General features: G+C 44.3%; 1 protein-coding gene across 1 annotated transcript in view; it reads right to left on the bottom strand.

Annotated features, from left to right (window-relative positions):
- The window catches only part of B3glct (beta 3-glucosyltransferase), a 109177-nt gene extending 93240 nt beyond the window's left edge, over positions 1-15937 (bottom strand). The window contains exon 1 of the mRNA XM_026388380.2: positions 15781-15937. Within this exon, the coding sequence (XP_026244165.2) occupies positions 15781-15853 (73 nt within the window). The 5' untranslated portion in view covers positions 15854-15937. The remainder of the gene's footprint in view (positions 1-15780) is intronic.
- Positions 15938-18765: the final 2828 nt, after the last annotated feature.

Raw genomic sequence — 18765 nt, 5'->3', positions numbered from 1 at the left:
CTTTCTTTTCTGTGACCTACTTACAAAATATTTCACCAAGTGCCGCTCCAGCCTCCAGGCTCTCCCCATCCCGGGAGCTTTCCAGGTTTAATTCCAGGTCCTCTAGAAGGGTCCTTAAGCTCCAGGATGCACATGTGGCCCAAGGCCAGTTTATTTGTTTCCAATTACATGCTTTGGAGGTCATCCACAGAGGTTGAAGGGAACAGAAGGAAAAAAGTGTGGCCCTGTGACAAGGGAGAGAGCCTGCCTCGCTTCCCTTCATCCACTGGCCTTGCAGTTGCAGACACGCAGGGTAGCAGCTCCAGCCACTTCCCCAGAGTGCAGGGCCTTGTCACTCCATTCTGGGGCTAAATGACAGAACCAGCCCACAAAGTGTCTAAGGACCCAATGGCTTAGCTAGTGTAATATTGAGAATAGGGCCTGGCACATACTAAGTGCTGTAGGTGTCAGCAGCTATTGTCCTTATCATTACTCACTCAGATTATCATTTGAGTTCAATAGACTAGAGTTGCTGTGTGTGTATCAGGTGTCACACATTATGCTAAAAGTGGGGAAACTGGAGATGTATGTGCAGCTCCCCAGGAGCTTACCCGCTAATGGAGGAGAGGAGCCAGTCAGTCAAAAAAACAAGTAGAGAGAAGCTCATTCTAATGGCAGTCACGAGGGAGCCCCAGCGGAGGGAGCAGAAGGGAGGCTACCAGGGAGGGAAGCAGGGCTTGGTGTGAGCTCAATGCCCTGCTTGGGGCAGCAGATCCAATGCAGGTGCAACAGGGACTTCAAGTGCAAAGCCAAGGAGACCTGGAAACAGACCTCCACACACAAAGCAGGGTCAACAGTCCCGTGTGCCCGGGGCATGAACATCTGCAAGAGAAAAATGTAACCGGGAAAGGAAGCTGAGGGGAGGCAAGGACTGCTGAGAGGGGGAGTGAGTGAGGCAGGACACTTGAGGAGAGTTGCTGGGGTGAGGCTGTGACGGGGCTTAGAGGTTGCTTCTGCTGAAAGCACTGACTCTGCACTTGGCCTGCAGATGTCCGAGGGGTAATTTAAAGCTTGGCGTCTCTGCCTTCACTTTGTATCTGTCTCCTTTCTGTCTTAAACTGTGGGTCAGATTCCTGCTCCACTCTGCAGGTAGACATGTTAATTATTTAAGGAGTGTCTGTCTAAAGCTGATAATCCTCCCCCTTGAAGGCTGAAGGCACCCAGATAAGAGGAAATAAGATGTTTTCAAGATCCCAGGAACAGCAAGCCTTGCAGACAGATCACCCCATGATGGGACTGGCCCTCTGAAGGGAACAATTACCCCATGACAGGAACCAAGGCTGTCCCCCTCAGCAGGAGCCATCACCTCATGATGGGAACCAGCTTATCCCCTCAAGCAAAAATGACTTCCCTGGAGCCATCAGAACCAGACCTGGGAAAATAACCAACCAGATCCCAGTTTGACCAAGGCTGCGTATCTGTGCACACTCCCACCCCTCTCCTTCTTTCCTCCTCCCCTCCACTTTTGTCCCTACCCCCATTTAAACCTGAAGCCCTTGTCTGAACAGGACTAAGGATGCCTGCAAGTCCCTCTGCTTTCTGATATAGCTATACTGATTGAATCCCTTCCCTACCTTACCATTACTTTTTCCATTTGATTTTTTTTTCATTTTTTATTGATTTTTTAAAAACTAAATGACAGCAGAATGCATTACAATTCTTATTACACACATACAGCACAATTTTTCATATCTCTGGTTGCATATAGTAGGTTGACACCTACTATATACACCAATTCGTGTCTTTATACTTGTACTTTGGATAATGATGTCCATCACATTCCTCCATCCTTGTTAATCCCCTGCTCCCTCCCTTTCCCTCCCACCCCTCTGCCCTATCTAGAATTCATCTATTCCTCCCATGCTCCCTCTCCATGAGTCAGCCTCCTTATATCAGAGATATCAAAACTACTCTATCATCTCACCCCAGTCAGAATGGCAGCTATTATGAAGACAAACAACAATAAATGTTGGCAAGGATGTGGGGGAAAAGGCACACTCATACACTGCTGGTGGGACTGCAAATTGGTGCAGCCAATATGGAAAGCAGTATGGAGATTCCTTGGAAATCTGGGAATGGAACCACCATTTGACCCAGCTATCCCTCTCCTCCAACTATACCCGAAAGACTTTAAAACAGCATACTACAGGGACGCAGCCACATCAATGTTTATAGCAGCACAATTCACAATAGCTAAACTGTGGAGCCAATCCAGATCCCTTCAGTGAATGAATGTATTTTAAAAAAATGTGGCCTATATACACAATGGAATATTACTCAGCAATAAAAGAGAATAAAATCATGGCATTTGCAGGTAAATGGATGGCGTTGGAGAAGATAATGCTAAGTAAAGTTACCCAATCCCCAAAAAACAAATGCTGAATATTTTCTCCATTTGATTTTTGAGGCAAGAGGCCAGACCTGATCTGTCAGAGTTCCCTGAATTCACCACTCCTCCAGCACAGCCTAGGACTTCAGAGGCAGGAACACCTGGCTAAGGTAGGGTAGTCTAGGGTGGAGACATCTAAGGGAGACTGACTAGGGCTAGAGATGAGGCTGAGATTAGCAGGAGCCATATCATGAAAGGGGTTAGTGTTAGGGAATCTGGAAAATCATTTGAAGTATTCAAAGAGGGAAAATACCATATTAAGCTGTGTCCCAGGCATGTTCTGGAGCTAGTGTGGAGAGCGGCTGTGGGGAGACAAAAAGGATTCCAACAGGCCAGCTAGGAAGCTACTGGAGTCAGGCAAGGGCAGATCCAGGCCTGAACCGAGGTGGGGCAGTGTCCAGGCACAGAGGACTGAGGCTGAAGATACAGAAGCTGGAGCCTTTGACAGATCATACTGCTGAGGGCGGGAGGGAGAGGGCACCTTGCCTGGGACATCACACACAGGCTAATCCTCAGGGTGGGAGAGCAGGTGTGTGGGAAACCTCCGTCTGGTTCCCCAGATCCTGAGGACGTTCAAGTGGAAGTCTCCCACAGCAGCCAGCCTCCAGATGGGGAGCCCGGCATGGAGTGCAGTACCAGAGGACAAAGTCACAAGACAGGGTGCACCTGCAGGAACGACATGGGGAGCCAAATCAGGGCAGGGGACCACAACATCTCAGGGAAAAAAACTCTAAGAAGACAAAAAGGAATGCCCAGGCAGGGAAGGAAACAGGAGGGAACTCGGTTCTTGAAGGAATCTTCAAGTTCTTTCCAGGAGCTGTGTCCTTAAAGCTTCATAATGCAACAGAAAGATGTCACAGTCCAAGAGACCTGAGACCCCAGCCTTACCTGACTACAAGAAATAGAACAGCACAGGGTCAAAACACAAACCCTAGACTCAAACCAACTGGGTTCAAATCCAGCTGTGCCGTTTAGTAGTTCAGCAATCTCAGGTTCGTGACTTGACCTCTCTGAGCCTGCTTTTCTCCCTTCAGAGGGGAAAATGAAATAAGAATCAAAAAGAGGGCAGTGTACGTTCAGGTTCAGAACAGTACCTGGCCTACAGTAAAAGGCAAAGAGCCCTTTGCTCCTGTTACCAACAGCAAAGTCTTAGCACAGGGACGGACAGCTAGACAGGAAATCTAGGGAAATAACGAGGCTATTTTCACAGCTGGCCTTGTCCACTTAACTTCCTTTATTTTGTAAAAAGTGCAGCCCTCCTGCATAAACCCCTCAAGGACCTAGAGGAGATAAATTTAACATGATGCATAAAAAGCCTTGAGCTGCTTATGGGAAGTAATGATGTAAACTAAAATATATCACCTTTTCCATTTCATAACATAGTCTTTTAGGAATAAAGATAAGTTATATATCCCTAGGAGGAAATGGTATTGCTAGACTTCAAATCCATGCAAATCTTCTTTGATGAGACGAAAATCTTTTTTCTTTTTTTGTCTGAATTCTCAGCTTTCCACCATACAGATAAAGACTGCTTTCTTCCCCCAACTTCTACCAAATCTCTGTACACATACATTTGGAATAAAAGCTTAGGTGAATTTATTCTGTCAATCAAGTCTCTCTTCAAAAAAAAAGAAAGAAAAGAAAAAAAAAAACTTTCAAATTGCCACATAGTGCAGGGACTTCCAAGCCCAAATACCTCTCCAGCAGGACCTCTCCTCTGAGCTCCTCACCCAAATATCTAACAGTTCATAACCTGAATTTGTCCAGAACTGATCAGCTTCACTTCCCCCAAAAAATATATCTGAAAAAAAAAAGTCTGGTATTTCATGCCACAAAATTATATGCCTAAGATTTATGAGGCTGAATAAATCTTACGCTATGCATATTTAACCATAAGAACTTTTTTTTTTAAATCTGGTCTTCCTCATTAGTGCCTAAGTCGGTACACAACACACAGGCAGCTCCTGACAGAAATCCATGACTCATCCCTGCCCCCACCCTCTCTCCCAGCCCACTGTGCCCAATCTATCACAGCGGCTTAGAGATTCGTAATCATCTCTCAACTAGTTTGCTATGGCCGCCTCCTCACGGTTGGTTCCCCAGGTCCACACCGACAACCTCCGACCCCCATTCCACAGGACGACCAGATCGAGCTCCATCAAGTCAAGTCACGCACTGTCCCATGACAGCCCTTCAACACAGCCCTGAATGCATTACCCAGTCTGCAAGCCCTGTCCAAGCTGGCCCCTGCTGATGTCGCCTGCCCCTTTCTCACACTCGCTGGGGCTCTGTCCTTCCTCCACAGGATTCCTTCACAGCCTAGCTGGGTCCCTCAGATGGCTCGCTCTTTTCCCCTCCACTTCACGGGTTCCACTTCCCCTTCGCGTCTGGGAGGTCGTGTCACTTCCTCATGGAGGCCTTCTTTAAGCTCTCATTCCAAGGTTTCTCAACCCTGGTTCTGTTGAGATTTGGGGCCCAATAATCAATTGTTTGGTGGTGGGGCACAGCTGTCCTGTGCATTGTAGGTCACCCAGCTATGTCCCTGGCTCTGGATGCTAGCAGCAACCACTGCCACACCATCCAGTGACATCCGAAAGGTCTCAAGACATTGATGAATGTTCCCTGAGTACAAGATCTTTCTCAGTAGAAAACCCCTGCCCCAGACTTGCTGAAAGCCATAGATCTTTCTGCAACATGTTCTCAAAGCGTCTTCCACAGAAGCTGCAGTGAGCTTCTATGTAGTTATTGTTTTTTGTCTCCTTCCCTCCTACTCTGCCAGCTCTACAAGGGGGGAGACAGGCAGATCCGTCTTGTTCCAGCAATATCCCGATGCTTGACACATAGTAGGTCCTCAACAATTACTTTTTAATAAATGAAGCAAACTTTGGGTAGTTTTTCCTTGTAATGTTCTTTTTACTGTTTGGAAATCAACACGGTCTAGCAATTCAAGTGAGCCTGTACAATAACAATGGTGTTTCTCTGGGAGTCTCTTAGTGAACAATACTTTGAAATCACGGCCGCAAGGGAGACTCTCAATCAATACTAGGCACAAGGAGTTTGACACTCACCACAACTTTCCTTTATCGTGGGAGAGGTGGGGTAAACCTATGGGGACTCCGGTACATTATTTTTAAGCAGGAACCTGAACAATGCCAAATGCATTGTTCTACAAGAGGAAAATCAGTTGCAAAGTCCTTATACGTACTATCTTTATGCCTAGACATTATGCTTGCTTATTTTCTTACAATGTATCTAACCAGCTGCAAAAATCTTTGACCTTGATGCTTCAAATGAGGTTAATTATTAGGACGTGCTATATTATGTGCCCCAAAATGTTCAGTTCCAAGGAAATTTTAAAAAGGGTACAAACATCTTCTCTCTATCCCCTGTCCCACTTGCAGAAGATGCTCCTTGTACCCCAGAGGTTGACTGTCAACTGCAGGCAAACCCCCATGGATCAAGTTCAGGACCAAGGAGGCTATGCTAACTTGGGGGTCCTGAATGACAAAGAATGCACCTGTAAGATTAAATTTGTACCGGTGATAGCTGTGTACTGCCTCAGTAATAAAGGGAGGGTTTAACACACACACACACACACACACACACACACACACACACACACAGCCTGGAATTAGGTCTGACTTGCTGTTTTAAAACTTCTGACTCGCTGCAATGAAAGGAATCTGAGCAAGAATTGGCTCAGAACAAAAAATCATTCCTAATTTTGGCAGGCGCTAAGAAATACAATCTTGGCTCCTACCGAGAGGAGACAGGGATGTGAAAGATACAAGCTAATACCTATTATTTTACCATTGGTTTGAATCAGCTTCTTCACAGATGTATCAATTAGGACTGTTTGGCTGCATAGAGTCTCATACAAGGCAAAACTGCAAATAGGTGATAGACAGGACTGACAGGATGCTCCACACCTTCCTGGCACCCAGACTTCTTCTCTTTCCATTCTATCATCCTTACTACTGCCTGCCTCTGTCTTCAAGGTCACCTCCTAGCCACAACATGGCCTCCACAGCTCCAGCCATCAGATCCATGGAACAAGCAATAGGGAGAAGGGGGAATGAAACATGGCAAAAAGGGCCTGCATTCGAGCAGGATTACTGGATTGTTCTGTCCAATAATCTTTATGGATTCATCACTAGACACCCCTATTTGCAAGAGCTACTGAAAATGCTTCACATTGCCACCACTGACACCATTCCTCCAACCATCCCCTCAACCTCAGTATAATCCCATTGAGTTTTGCTAGGAAAAGAGGGTTCAAAGGACTCTTGTGTAGGCAATTAGCAGTTTCTGCCTCTGTGGAATCATTTTCTTAAAACTATAAGAGACAGAAAAGTTTCCAGGTTCCCAACCAATACATGTCTTCAGTTTTATATGAAAAAAATGAGGCTTCAAAGTCATTCAGCTAATAAATAAGTAGTGACCAAAAGGCTTGAATAAATCTGACTCCACAACTGGTGCCAGACATTAGGACAGAAGTTACTGTGAATTTTGTCTGTATATGCATATGGATTTAAAACAAATGTTTCTTTCTTTATCTTTTTATTTTTCTTATTCTGGGTTTTTTTTTTTTTTTTGGGTACTGGGGATTGAACTCAGGAGCACTCAACCACTGAGCCACATCCCAGCCCTATTTTGTATTTTATTTAAGACAGGGTCTCCCTGAGTTGCTCAGCCCCTCAACATTGCTGAGGCTGCCTTTGAACTCACAATCCTCCTGCCTCAGCCTCCAGAGACATTGAGATTACAGATGTGTGCTATCTTGACCTCCCCCCACCACCCTGCCAAAAAATTTTTAAATAAATGTTAAGTCTGTCAAGAAACTATCCATAGCTGAACCAATCTTGTAAGGGAATATTTAAGGTATTCATAAACTTTCAGGATTGATCCCATCTCAGGACTCTTATTACACTGTTTTAGCAGAATTTTAAGGCAATCATCAGGCCCCACTCATGATATCCTTATATGTTTCTTTGTTTTCATATGTTTCGATGTCCCTCCCTTAACATCAAACTAAACCTCAATAAAACATAGTCATGATTTACTTCCGACCCCAGAGAATACAGCCTCCCGTCTCTACCAACCCATGAAAGCCAGTTCACAAAGCCCAAATGTCTCACAGGGACCTTTTAATGGGTTTTATGTCTTATTTATTGTGCTTATCTGACAACTTCACAAGGCTAATCGACATCTCTAGAAATGTGTTGACATTTAGTTCATTCTGAATGTCCTTCAGTGTAATATCAAGTTTGGACTGTGCAAATATTCCCCTAACGGTAATAAAGGATTACACATAGAAATGCAAATGTACATTTCAGCCTATACATTGTGGGCATCATGTACAAGCATAATATCCCCAGTACAGCATTATTAAGTGCAGTGCTGTAAATAGAATGCCAGTTTCTGCTACCACCCACTCATTTGGTGAGTTACAAACTTCCAGGCAATAAGCCAACTGATACAGCCAGCAGTCGTCACCTGCTCGTAAATCTTCAACTTCCCCTTCTCCCTAGGGCTACCACCCAACAATGCTTTCTTCCACCAAAGATGATCAATTACAGCCTTCTCTGTCCAAGGTGCCCTAACAATTTTAATTACAGAGTCGGCAAATTAATCATGTGTGTGAACAATTACCAACTAATGTGATTCGATTTTCCCACACTTACAGAGCACCTACAGAAATGTCTGGGATGTACAGAAACAGCAAATAAGGCCCCTATTTGGAGAACTTCGATACAATTACACACAGACTGTCAAGGTTCCAGTGGCTAACGAAAGCAGTGTGCAATAATGCTACGCCTCTTCCTCAACTGCAACATTCTACCATTTCTAAAAATTTGAAATTACTGCCTTTTTGGAGCCTAGAAACTCAAGCAAGCCTGAGAGGACAGTGTCATTATAACACTCTGAAAGGAAATAACTTTTTCAGCCAAGCTTTTCAATTTGAACAAATCACATCATAGTCAATCATAACGATTAAAAAAAAAAAAAAGACTTTTACCACATCCTTTTATGAGAAAGGGGTGGGGTCATAGGCCTTTGTGAGGAGATTGGAAAAAGAAATGGACATTGTGGAAGCAGGATTCGCGCTCAGAGACACAGGACCCCAGGGCGTTCAGCAGGAAGTGTTTATTTGTGCCAACAGAGGCTCAGTGGATTCTCATCCAAAGGCTGAGAATTTAGCATAGGGAGGTATAGCTTTATATGTGCTTGTCAGTTTCCTTTTACATAGTAGTTCCTTGTTTCCCGTGTGAGGTAGTACATATTTCAGGTTAGGACTTCTATTTTCTACACTACAGAGTAGCCACAGTGTTGCAACTGAGTTGGGGAAGGTTCACATTGATACTGATGGTGCCAAGTTATCTTTTTCTGCGCCCTGATAAAATCTCTACCACATTTCCCACTTTGATGCTAAGATTCTTTCAGGATCAAAGAGTTTTAATGGTTTATATTTCCATAACATCATGACATAAGTGACCATTTTCCTTTTAACCAGAGCCTCTATGAAACTAGAAATAGATCTTATAACCAGGGGTAACAGGCAAGGCAGGAGAAGGCAGACCCCTTAACATAAAAACCACAATACTTAGGAGACTCTTGAATCCCCCCCCCCAAAGTTGAAAACTATCCTCCAAATAATTCCCTGGGATTCTAACCTTTCACAGGTCTGGACTGAGATGTGGGTGACCTTTTTATCCAACCTGCAGATTCCTGAGATAGTTTCCTAGTAGGAGAAATGGTTATGATCAAGTAGGGTTGTGGCTACAACTTGGCCTGTTGAGTCATATGAAGACATGGGTCACGGGGTAAGAGACTCAAGCCCACAGTCGGGAGCCAGATCAAACACAACCAAGAGTAACAAAGCATCCTGTCAAAAGGAGGTGAGAGACTGCTAATAGAAGCTTTTCAACCCAGTGCCAGCTGGCTGGAGCAGTTGCTGTTGATCCTACAGTGAAAACTAAGGCTAAGAGTGTGGCAACAGAGAGGAATAAAGTGGCGGGGGTGGGGCGGGGGGCAGCACCAAAGCCTCCCTGTACATAGAAAATAAGACCTGTCCATTTATCCCAGCCAGCGGTTGATTCCTCAAGCTTCTGCCATGCATAGATTAGTCAGCGTCCGAAGTGACTAAAGCAGGGCTGTAGTCCTTGGGAGCCTCTCGGGGTGTAGCTTGCTCGTTTTGGATGGTCAACTTACATGGTGTAGCTGGACTGGGAAGGTACACCCAATCATAAGGTTGGTTGCACTCTGCTGTGATGAGTCCAAGGGGCCACACTGGCCACTTTTACTGCAGTAGGGGTGGACAAAATGATGGTGAGCAGACTCCTCCAAAGAGGCTTTAGGGGTTGGACATTCCACTCTTTTACCCAAATAGCATCTCCTGGTTTAAACAGGTAGGCATCTGTGGTCAGGCTCACAAGCAGCTTTTCCCGAACCCAATGGTGTATAGTGGTCAAGGCTGAATCTAGAGCCTGCCTCTGCTACCTCAGAGAAATGTGTTCCAATATTTAAAAGAGCTTCTTGTATACCTCTTATACTAGGAGGAGGAGGTCCATAAAGAATCTGATAAGTGGAGAATCCTGAGTATCTAGTATGGCTAGACCTAAGCATTAACAAGATAATTGACAACACTTGATCCAGTGAGGGTGGGTTTCCTGACACAGTTTGCTTAGTTGTAACTTCCAGGTGATCTCCAACCCCTTTGCACCAGTTGTACCTCCTTAGCCATGAACACCAGCCCATGTATGGCTATACTTCGGTTATAATTTCCCTACCAGGTGTTTAAGACCAAGTTGGTCAGAATTGACCTTGTTCCTACTACTGTTAAAAATCAGCTGAGATTCCTCTGGGGGTTACTCTTTGGGATGAGTGAGAAGCCTCTGACCTCCTCTAGTTTCTTCTACCAGTGTGCCATCTGCCAGAATAGGTGAGGGTCTTGCTGACTACATTTGGCTTCCCTTGGAAACATTGGGACATTCCCCTCTCCAATGACCCTCTTCTTTGCAGCATGTGCATTGGTTGGCTTCTTGTTCTCTAGGGTCCTCTCAGTCTCCCTGATGAGGAGTTCAGAGTGACTCACCAGAAGTGCAAGGCCAATATCAATTAACACAATATATCATTTTATTGGGAACATGAATAATAATAATAATAATAATAATAATAGGGTCTCATTGTTCTAGGTTCTGGTTGACTTAAAGGGTAAGTGCCAAAATATTGGCAATTTTTTTTCTTGACCTTTATTTCATTAACTTTAGTCTCCAATTTTGGTTTTAAACACCTAGCAGGCCAATTTTACCAGTCCTAGAGTAGGAGTACTATTAATGTCTATAATTTTATAGTTACTTAACATTTCTATTTAATAGGGGCTAGTGTTAGTGCTAGAAGTGAGCCTTATATCCTATCTGTCCTATAGGTGATAGCTTTTTGTCTCAAATAATTCAGATTGTTATATTAAAAGTTGTACTTCTGTAAACCACTAACAGCAGTTATAAAGTTTACAAGGAAAATACATAATGAATTGACAAGAACAAAAACATGTAGTTTGTATAATAGCTATAAACCAAGAAGCATAATTTTTATAATCTCAAACCTTTACTTAGTTATATATTACATCCCTTATTTATTTTGAGATCACAGTAATCTTAACAACAAGAAATCTATCTTTTGAACTTAACTTTAAATAAAGTTAAATTTAGCCCTCTTTGGAGTTGTTCTAACATGGAATAAGAGGCAGAGTCTTAACACAGATGAGGTGGCCTCTTGACAAGAAAAGTGTTTTATCTCTTAGATGTCATTTTATAAAGTTTTTGTATATTATTTCCTGAGATTATATGAATATCAATTAACACAATGTATCATCTTATCAGGAACATGAATAATAATAATAATTTTTTTAAAAAGCAATTAGAGAGCTTCCAACTTTCTTTTTGGGAAAAGTGGCAAAATGTCTTATGTTTCATACTGTCAACAATTAAACAAACCAGGCTCTCCTTATTATCTTCTAAAAATACATTAAATTCCCACCCCAGTGTAAGGATTATCAGAAAACCATATACATGTATAATTATTATGATAGTCATTTTTATCTGACTATAAAATAGTAACTGATATAAATAAATAAATAAATTTGTTATTTTTTAAATAAGCCTAAAATAAACTATTATTATAGGCTTTATTTTGGAGAACACCAGCTTAGTAAAATGCTGTAAAAAAGACTTATATACTTGGAGGACATAAATATATCTGATATATAAAGAAGCTAGTAACAGAATCACAATTACAATGATGTCCTCAGATTAACCAAGTTTAAGCTTAAAAAAAATAGAATGTTCAATGTAGTGTAATAATCTAAAAATTAGTTGTATATTCAATTTGATTTGTACAACCCCTAATTCCTCTAAGACTATCTCTCCTAAATAATAGAACCTAAAAGACATAAAAAATTATCCTGCTAGATAAGACCAGACCAATGTTTTAAGAAACCCTTGTTACTTTAACACATACAGAATTAAATTCTGGTTTCTATTAGCACATTAATATTTGACCTCAGGAAAAACCCTTAAATACATTAACTGATCATGTTCATAACAGCCAACTTAACCACACCCAATTTTTTTGAGATTCATCCTCCAAAATCCTTGCATAACTTACATGGACATTTTATGACTTGTTTATTTCACCACATGAAATATTTTTTCCTCCAGAAACATTTTTACATTAAAATATATTTCCATACCTTTTATATCTTTTTAGTTGCTGACTCTTAAATTTACCTTTTGGAACAATCCTTATGAAATTTCTAAATTTAGACAAATTACTCCATTTTAATAGCATGAAATTCTTTATATGCTTTTTGCAGTACTTTAATTAAACACAGCTGAAACCTTTTGTACTCTTTGCACATAGAATTACATGTATTAGAATCTTATCCTTTGTAACCTTGCTTTAGTGAAGATGCAGAAACAAAGCAATATGAAATTCCCCCTTTTTTTCATTTACCAATTTATAAAAACAATATAATACTAAAGTATATATTATCTTATGGAATTTAAGAAGAGTACCTGAATTAATATTTAGCAATTGATGTTTTACTATTTTAATTTTGAAAATTGATCAAATGTCTCCTCTAACACATTTATGAAAACTAATCCCATTTATGTTTAATCTAGTTTACTCATTTTTAATTGTTAACTTTAGGTTACTCATGAAAACCAAGCTATGAGACAAGTGTAGTTTACAGGTACATGCCATCAGTTTCTGCTAAAGAAAAATTCTAGAAGCAATGGATATTATACTTTAAACATCTTATAGAAAGCAACACTATTGATTGCTTGACCACCTAGAAAAACATGTGGGTTAGTAATTCTTATCTGTTTAGCCAATTTAAATTGAACTTTTTCTGAAACGTTTAAGTCATGTGAACTAAAAAACATTTGGATCCATTTACTAAATTTATGAGTACTCATTTATCTATAAACCAATTTTGATACCAGGTACATGATAGATATTCTATAGAGACACAACATATAGTACACAGATGCACAGAAATAAACATAAAAACTAACAGGAAACAAAGATTTTACAGCTTCTCCTTGAATAATTGATCTCTGAATAAAGACAGAAGAAGGAAAGACAAAGGACTAAAAACTCAAGTTGGACAAAACAAGACTGATCGGAGCAAAACACTATAAATTTAGATGCACAGGACCAAGTGTGAATGCAACACAGAAACCATGAGCTCAAGACAGAGGTTTTGAAGGAAAAAATGATATGACCATAATTACTCCCAACCTGCCTTTGTTGTTCTCCAATTCATTTCTAGCGCCTCCCCAGAAAATAAGATCTGAATATCCTTTTGGCATTGTTTGAACTCCTTCCTTAACTTGGATAGTAAAGGAGACAGAGCAGTGGAGAAGCGGGAGCCACTGCAGCTGGCTCAGATCCCCGCTCTGCCCTACTGTTGGCATCATTTCCAGAGGCAGAAGTCGGGGGAGTCTGGGCCTTGAGGAGGCCTAAAGTTTGAGCCAGAAATAGTGAAGGCTTTAGGATAGCTTCCTGAGTCCAAATGAAACAACAGTGTCTATCATATCATGGCTTCTTTTTCCTTTTTATCTTAGGACTCTTTTTAATATTTTAACTTAAGCCCCAGAGAGCTATCTGGGGTTTTTTCAGTGTTTTTCCCCCTGACAGCATCCTCTTTCTCTAGACTAGAGTTTTTGGGGTTTTTTTTTTTTTTTGTTTTAATGTAAAGGTGCAACCATCCACCACCACCACCACCAAACTGGTGGTTTCTTGCACTTTTCCCCATGCCACTCTCCTGCTTATAGTCCTCTGTTTCTGAGTCATGGCTCAATCCCACCTTGTGCCCAACTGCAGCAAAGAGGAAAACATTCCAGGAGGTAGAGCATCCCTGATATTCCTGGGCCCATCAGACTCTCCTATCAGGCATTTGCAGAAAATTGCAGAGCTAACCTCTGTGGCTTGGGGCAACACCTAAATTGTTGGAAGGCAGAATGCAGACCTCCTGAGCATCCTTAAAATGTCCAGGACCTGGTCTACCTGGCCTTTCCAGATCCCCTCCATTTGCCTCTCCTATTTTCTAGCATTAGGAAGGAACTTGGCAGAATCCCAGAGCACAAGAACAGATAAAACAGCCATTTATGTCCCACAGCAGCTTGGATTTAAAAGTGACACTTTTTCTCCTCTCTGATCTCAAACTAATTTGGGCACCTGCTCATGTAGCTCTTTACCTAGTGATCCCTCAGAGGGCCCACTTACTCCAAATGAAGACCAATCTATTTCACAGAAGGTCTGAAGTTCTCCAGGAGTCAATTTAGTTCCATAATCTCCAGCGTACCCCCCCCTCTTAAATTCTTTACCATACACTCTAGGGGGGTGACCTAACTCTGTTTATCACCCATTTCCTGCCCCCAAAAGATGACAATCACAAGCAAAAAAAAAGGGAATGGGGAAGGGGCGAGCAACTGCTCTGTCCATTTCCAGCTGTTTTCCTAGCGGGAATGCCTCTTAACATTGGCAGGTCAGCATAAACTCTGGAGCCAGAGCAGGCCGGTAGAGGAGAGTCTGGCGCTGCCCTAAGCCATAAGAGGATCCTCTTGGAATCAAGGATCAGGTCTCTCCACTCGCTTCAGGTTCTGCCCATCTCATTTGGTCCCCCCATTTACTCGAATTCAAACATGTCTTCAGCCCGCGGCCCAGTACCTTAGAGTTGCAGTTTCATCTTGCACAATCAACACTACCTGGGCAGTGATAGTCTCCCTTTCTGCCATTTAGGAGCAGGTCTACCTCTTGAACCCAGGTTCCCACCTGTCCTGTGCGCGTTGCTCCCTGCACTGGTTCCTGGGCCCAGGGTTCCTTTTTGCTCCTAGGGTCCTTGCCCTGGCATACCAGGAGGACTTGTCTCCTATGGATCAGTTGGCTGATGCCAGTCAAGGTCACCTCTCCCAGCCTGGGGGGCCCACACCCCAGTGACAATCAACATCTTGGAATCCCAGAGGAGCCGCTAAGAAATGTTGCCGAATTCTCTGCTATCCTTTCCTGCGCTCTGAGAAAACCTCTACCACAGCAGGAGAGTCGGAGAGCATTGTTTTCAGACGGGTTTTCTAATTTGCCCAGTGAAGATCCCAGACTTCAGACAGCTTCCCCATGGTGTCCCCACACCACTCCCGCTCACACCGAGGCCCGGCCCGGCACCCCGTCCTCCCTCCCAGAATCAGAGTAGGGAGGGTGCCAAGTTGGCCGCACATCCTAGCGAGCCGGGGCAAGTCCGAGGCCGCGCAGAGGGAGGGACGCCCGGTCGCGGAGTGCGCGCGGGGCAGCTGCCGCCTGGCATCCCACGCGGGCGCAGCCAGGGCGCAGCCAGGGCGCAGCGCGGACGCTCGGGGCTCGGGACTGGCGAACAGCGGCGGGACTCGGGGGGAGGGGCCGCAGCCAACCTCTTTCAAAGTTTCTCGCAGTTGCACAGCTCCCTCCGCTTCCTGTGGGGATGGGCGCTGCGCCCCGGCTGCTCGGCCGCCCGCCAGCCCGCCTGTTCCAGGCGGAAGGAGGCGGAGAGACGCGAGTCTGGGGCCCGGCAGGGGCGGCGGGGACCCGGGACAGAAAGGCACCGGGCGGGCACGCCCCGGGTCCCGCCTGGGCGCCGGGAGATGGCGCTGCTGAGAGGCGGCGCGGCGACGACGGGGCAGCGGGACGCGGAAACCAGCGGGGCCAGGCTGGGCCACCCAGCACCTCCCTCCTGGGGCTCATTGGGGCTCGGGCAGCTGCGCCCGAGAAGCCCCAAGCCTCGCCAGCGCACGCCCGGGCCGCCCGCTACTTACCAGCGGAGCACGCGAGGAGCGCCAGCAGCGCGGGGGACGCGAGGCGGCGGACACGGCAGGCTGGCGGCTGCATCCCGGTCGCCGGGGCTGAGCGTCCTGCCTGGACGCGGGGACCGAGACGCACTGGGAGCAGAGCTGCGCCGCTGCCGCCGCCCTGCCGCCGCGGCTGACCCTTCTCCACCGGCTCCCCTCCTCCCTTCTCGGGCTCCGCCGCGCTGGCTCCGGCCGCGCCCTCTGGTGGCCGGGAGCGGCAGCACCCCGGTGAGCGCTGCTGCGGCTGTGGCCGCGGGGCGCCCGACGGGCTGCGGGCACCAGGGGCCCCTTGGCTCCACTAGGCGTCTCACCTCTCCTGCCTCTGCTACCGTCCCTTCTCCCCAACAGCCCCCAGGCCAGGCCCCTTCCTCTGCCTTCTCGCCCTCCCACACTTAGCCATCCTCTTGCTTGGGTCCCTAACAGTAGGTCACTACTTTCACCCTGTTACACCAAAAGTGAAGGAGGAGGAATCACTTTTCTTTTTTTTTTTTTTTCTTTTCTTCCTTGCTAATGGACTATCTGCTGTTTAAAAAAAAAATCAATAATTCAACTCTTAATATTGTTGGCAGGAATGTTGTGCTTCGATGAAAGTGTTTTTAATCAGATCAACTATTTTACTTAATATTAATAACCTTTTTAAAAATGGAATTGGACCACTGGCTTGGGCCTGGAGTTTGCTTTTAAAAGATGTTTGTGTAAAGGTGATTTTCCGGGACTGTGATTTTAAGCGTCCCCCATCATGAAAGAGAAAGGGTATGATGTTATTCAAAACATCTGCCACAGTCTGGCTGGGCACAATTCACTAGCCACTTGTCAAGCACACCACCAAGCTCTCCAGGAATTCCCTCAGAGCCCAACTGCCTCCACCTTCTCTTCCAGGAACCTCTCAACCGGTGGTCTTCCCGCCCTAAGGGCCGATTGGCTGGGTCTCATGGGCGGAGCCAAAAGAGTCCCCCAATGAACAGCTCCGTGGTCTGAAAGGGCGGGGAAACAGCCCAATGAGCGGCACCACAGAGGAGCCAATCAGCTGGAATTTTGCTGGGGCCACTTCTGTGGCTCTCAACAAACATCTGATGAAAATAAACTGGAATACAGAGCAGGGGAATGACATCTGTCAGAAAACCTCAATGAGGGAGTCCCTCTGTCTCCAAAGGACTATCAAGTGTCTCCCTTCCCTGCTAGAAGAGTCATAGTCCTAACAGGGGGCTGACCCAGTTACCTTGTATGGTGAACTGAAGAAGGAAAACAGTTACAATGTAGAACTAGGAACCCCCCCTTTAACCCTGGGGCCTCCCCCAAACTTTCTCTCATGTGTCTCCAAGTGCACTCCCCTGGCCTATGTTTAGACCTTGACCTCCTGGAGGTACTGTCCATATGGTCATTCATATTTAATCATATGTTTCAGACATCTTCTATGTTTCTGCCACTCCACTAAGTACCTACTAACCGGAGTCTCTTCTCCACAAACCTCAACATTCACTCTTGTTCAACATTAATGAGGGCCCGGGCCCCAGGGGTATAAGTAGGATGTGAGAGGGAGATAAAGAAGTAGGTGGTAAATGAATGTTTGTTGAGGTGAACCCATAAGCTTGAGTGGCATGAGGGAGTTTAGCTTGAAATTATCATCTGTCCACACAACAGCTGTTGGATTTTTGTTTGGGTTTGGTTTATTTCTGAGTTGGGGGTCGCACTAATTTTCCCAGGCTAGTCTTGAACTTCTGGGTTCAAGTGATCCTTCCACCTTAGCCTCCCACGTACTCATACCACAGGCACACACTGCTACCAGCTTTTTGAAAAGGAAATCTGGAGGCAATGAGTTTTTTGTTTATATTGACTCCTTAAAAGTGGGAAGTATTTCCTGTGTTAACTATTTCATGTGAATGCAAGTAGTGACATTCTTTCCCATTCAGCCAAGGTTTGTAGCCCCATGTAAGGAACATTTTGATGGGAGGGGAAAGAAATGTAGGACTCTTTCCTTTAAAAAAAAAATTATATATATATATATATATATATATATATATATATATATATATATATATATGTCACGATGTGTTAATTTTGTTTATTTTATTTGGTACTGAAGATTGAACCGAGTGCCTCACATGTGCCAGGCAAGTTTTCTACCACTGAGCCAAAATCTCAACCCTCCATTTTGTTTTTTAGTGAAGCTTTGGTCCTTTTTTTCCTTCTTGAGAAGTGGCAGAGAAAATTCTAAAACTCAATTTGCCTAGTTCAGAGTTCTAGATTGTTTCCAACTTCAAAGTGGTTGAGCTTTCATCTGAGGAAATATCCCTTGCCTACGTTAGATATTAAACATCTAACCAAGATGTGTTTAGGTAGACACAGAAGCCTAAAAGTAAAGCCAATCTAAACGCCTATTCCGTGTTTGGTAGCAGGTAACTCTAGGAACTAACCTAATCAATGTTTTCATCAATATTCATCAAGATTCAGTATCATTATGTTCTAGAACAAGGTGTGGGAAATTGGGCTCTAAGGACAACAGAGAGCACATTCTTTAAGTAATAAACTTACCCTGTGTTCTCCCCTTCCACAGTAGACATTGATAAACGGCACATAGGAAGCTCTGTAACTCATGTTTGAGAAAAGATCACTTCCCAGTTACTCTAGGCATATGATAAATGGACGTGCTGGGAGTTCTCTCCCCTATCACAAGTTAAGAAGGGAGTTTCCTGGAGCAAACATGCTCATGAGAACATTAACAGATACACAATAAGGCACTGCTTGCCTCTAACACCCAACTGTGAAGGGACAACTTTCGGTAGGAAAAACTAAATCTCATCAATTCTTAAGATTGGGAAATGAAGAAGAGCAGACTATAGCTGTCTTCTTGTGATTTATTCACCTTAATCCCAGGTGTGTCCCCTCGCTGGCTCCTGGGAATGCACCACTTCCCAGACAGTGGAGGAAGCAGGCTGCTGCCTCTTTGGGGGA

Source organism: Urocitellus parryii, chromosome 2 (assembly GCF_045843805.1).
Source record: "Urocitellus parryii isolate mUroPar1 chromosome 2, mUroPar1.hap1, whole genome shotgun sequence".
In the NCBI taxonomy this organism is placed as follows: Eukaryota; Metazoa; Chordata; class Mammalia; order Rodentia; family Sciuridae; genus Urocitellus; species Urocitellus parryii.
This window is presented reverse-complemented; position numbering and strand designations above follow the sequence as displayed.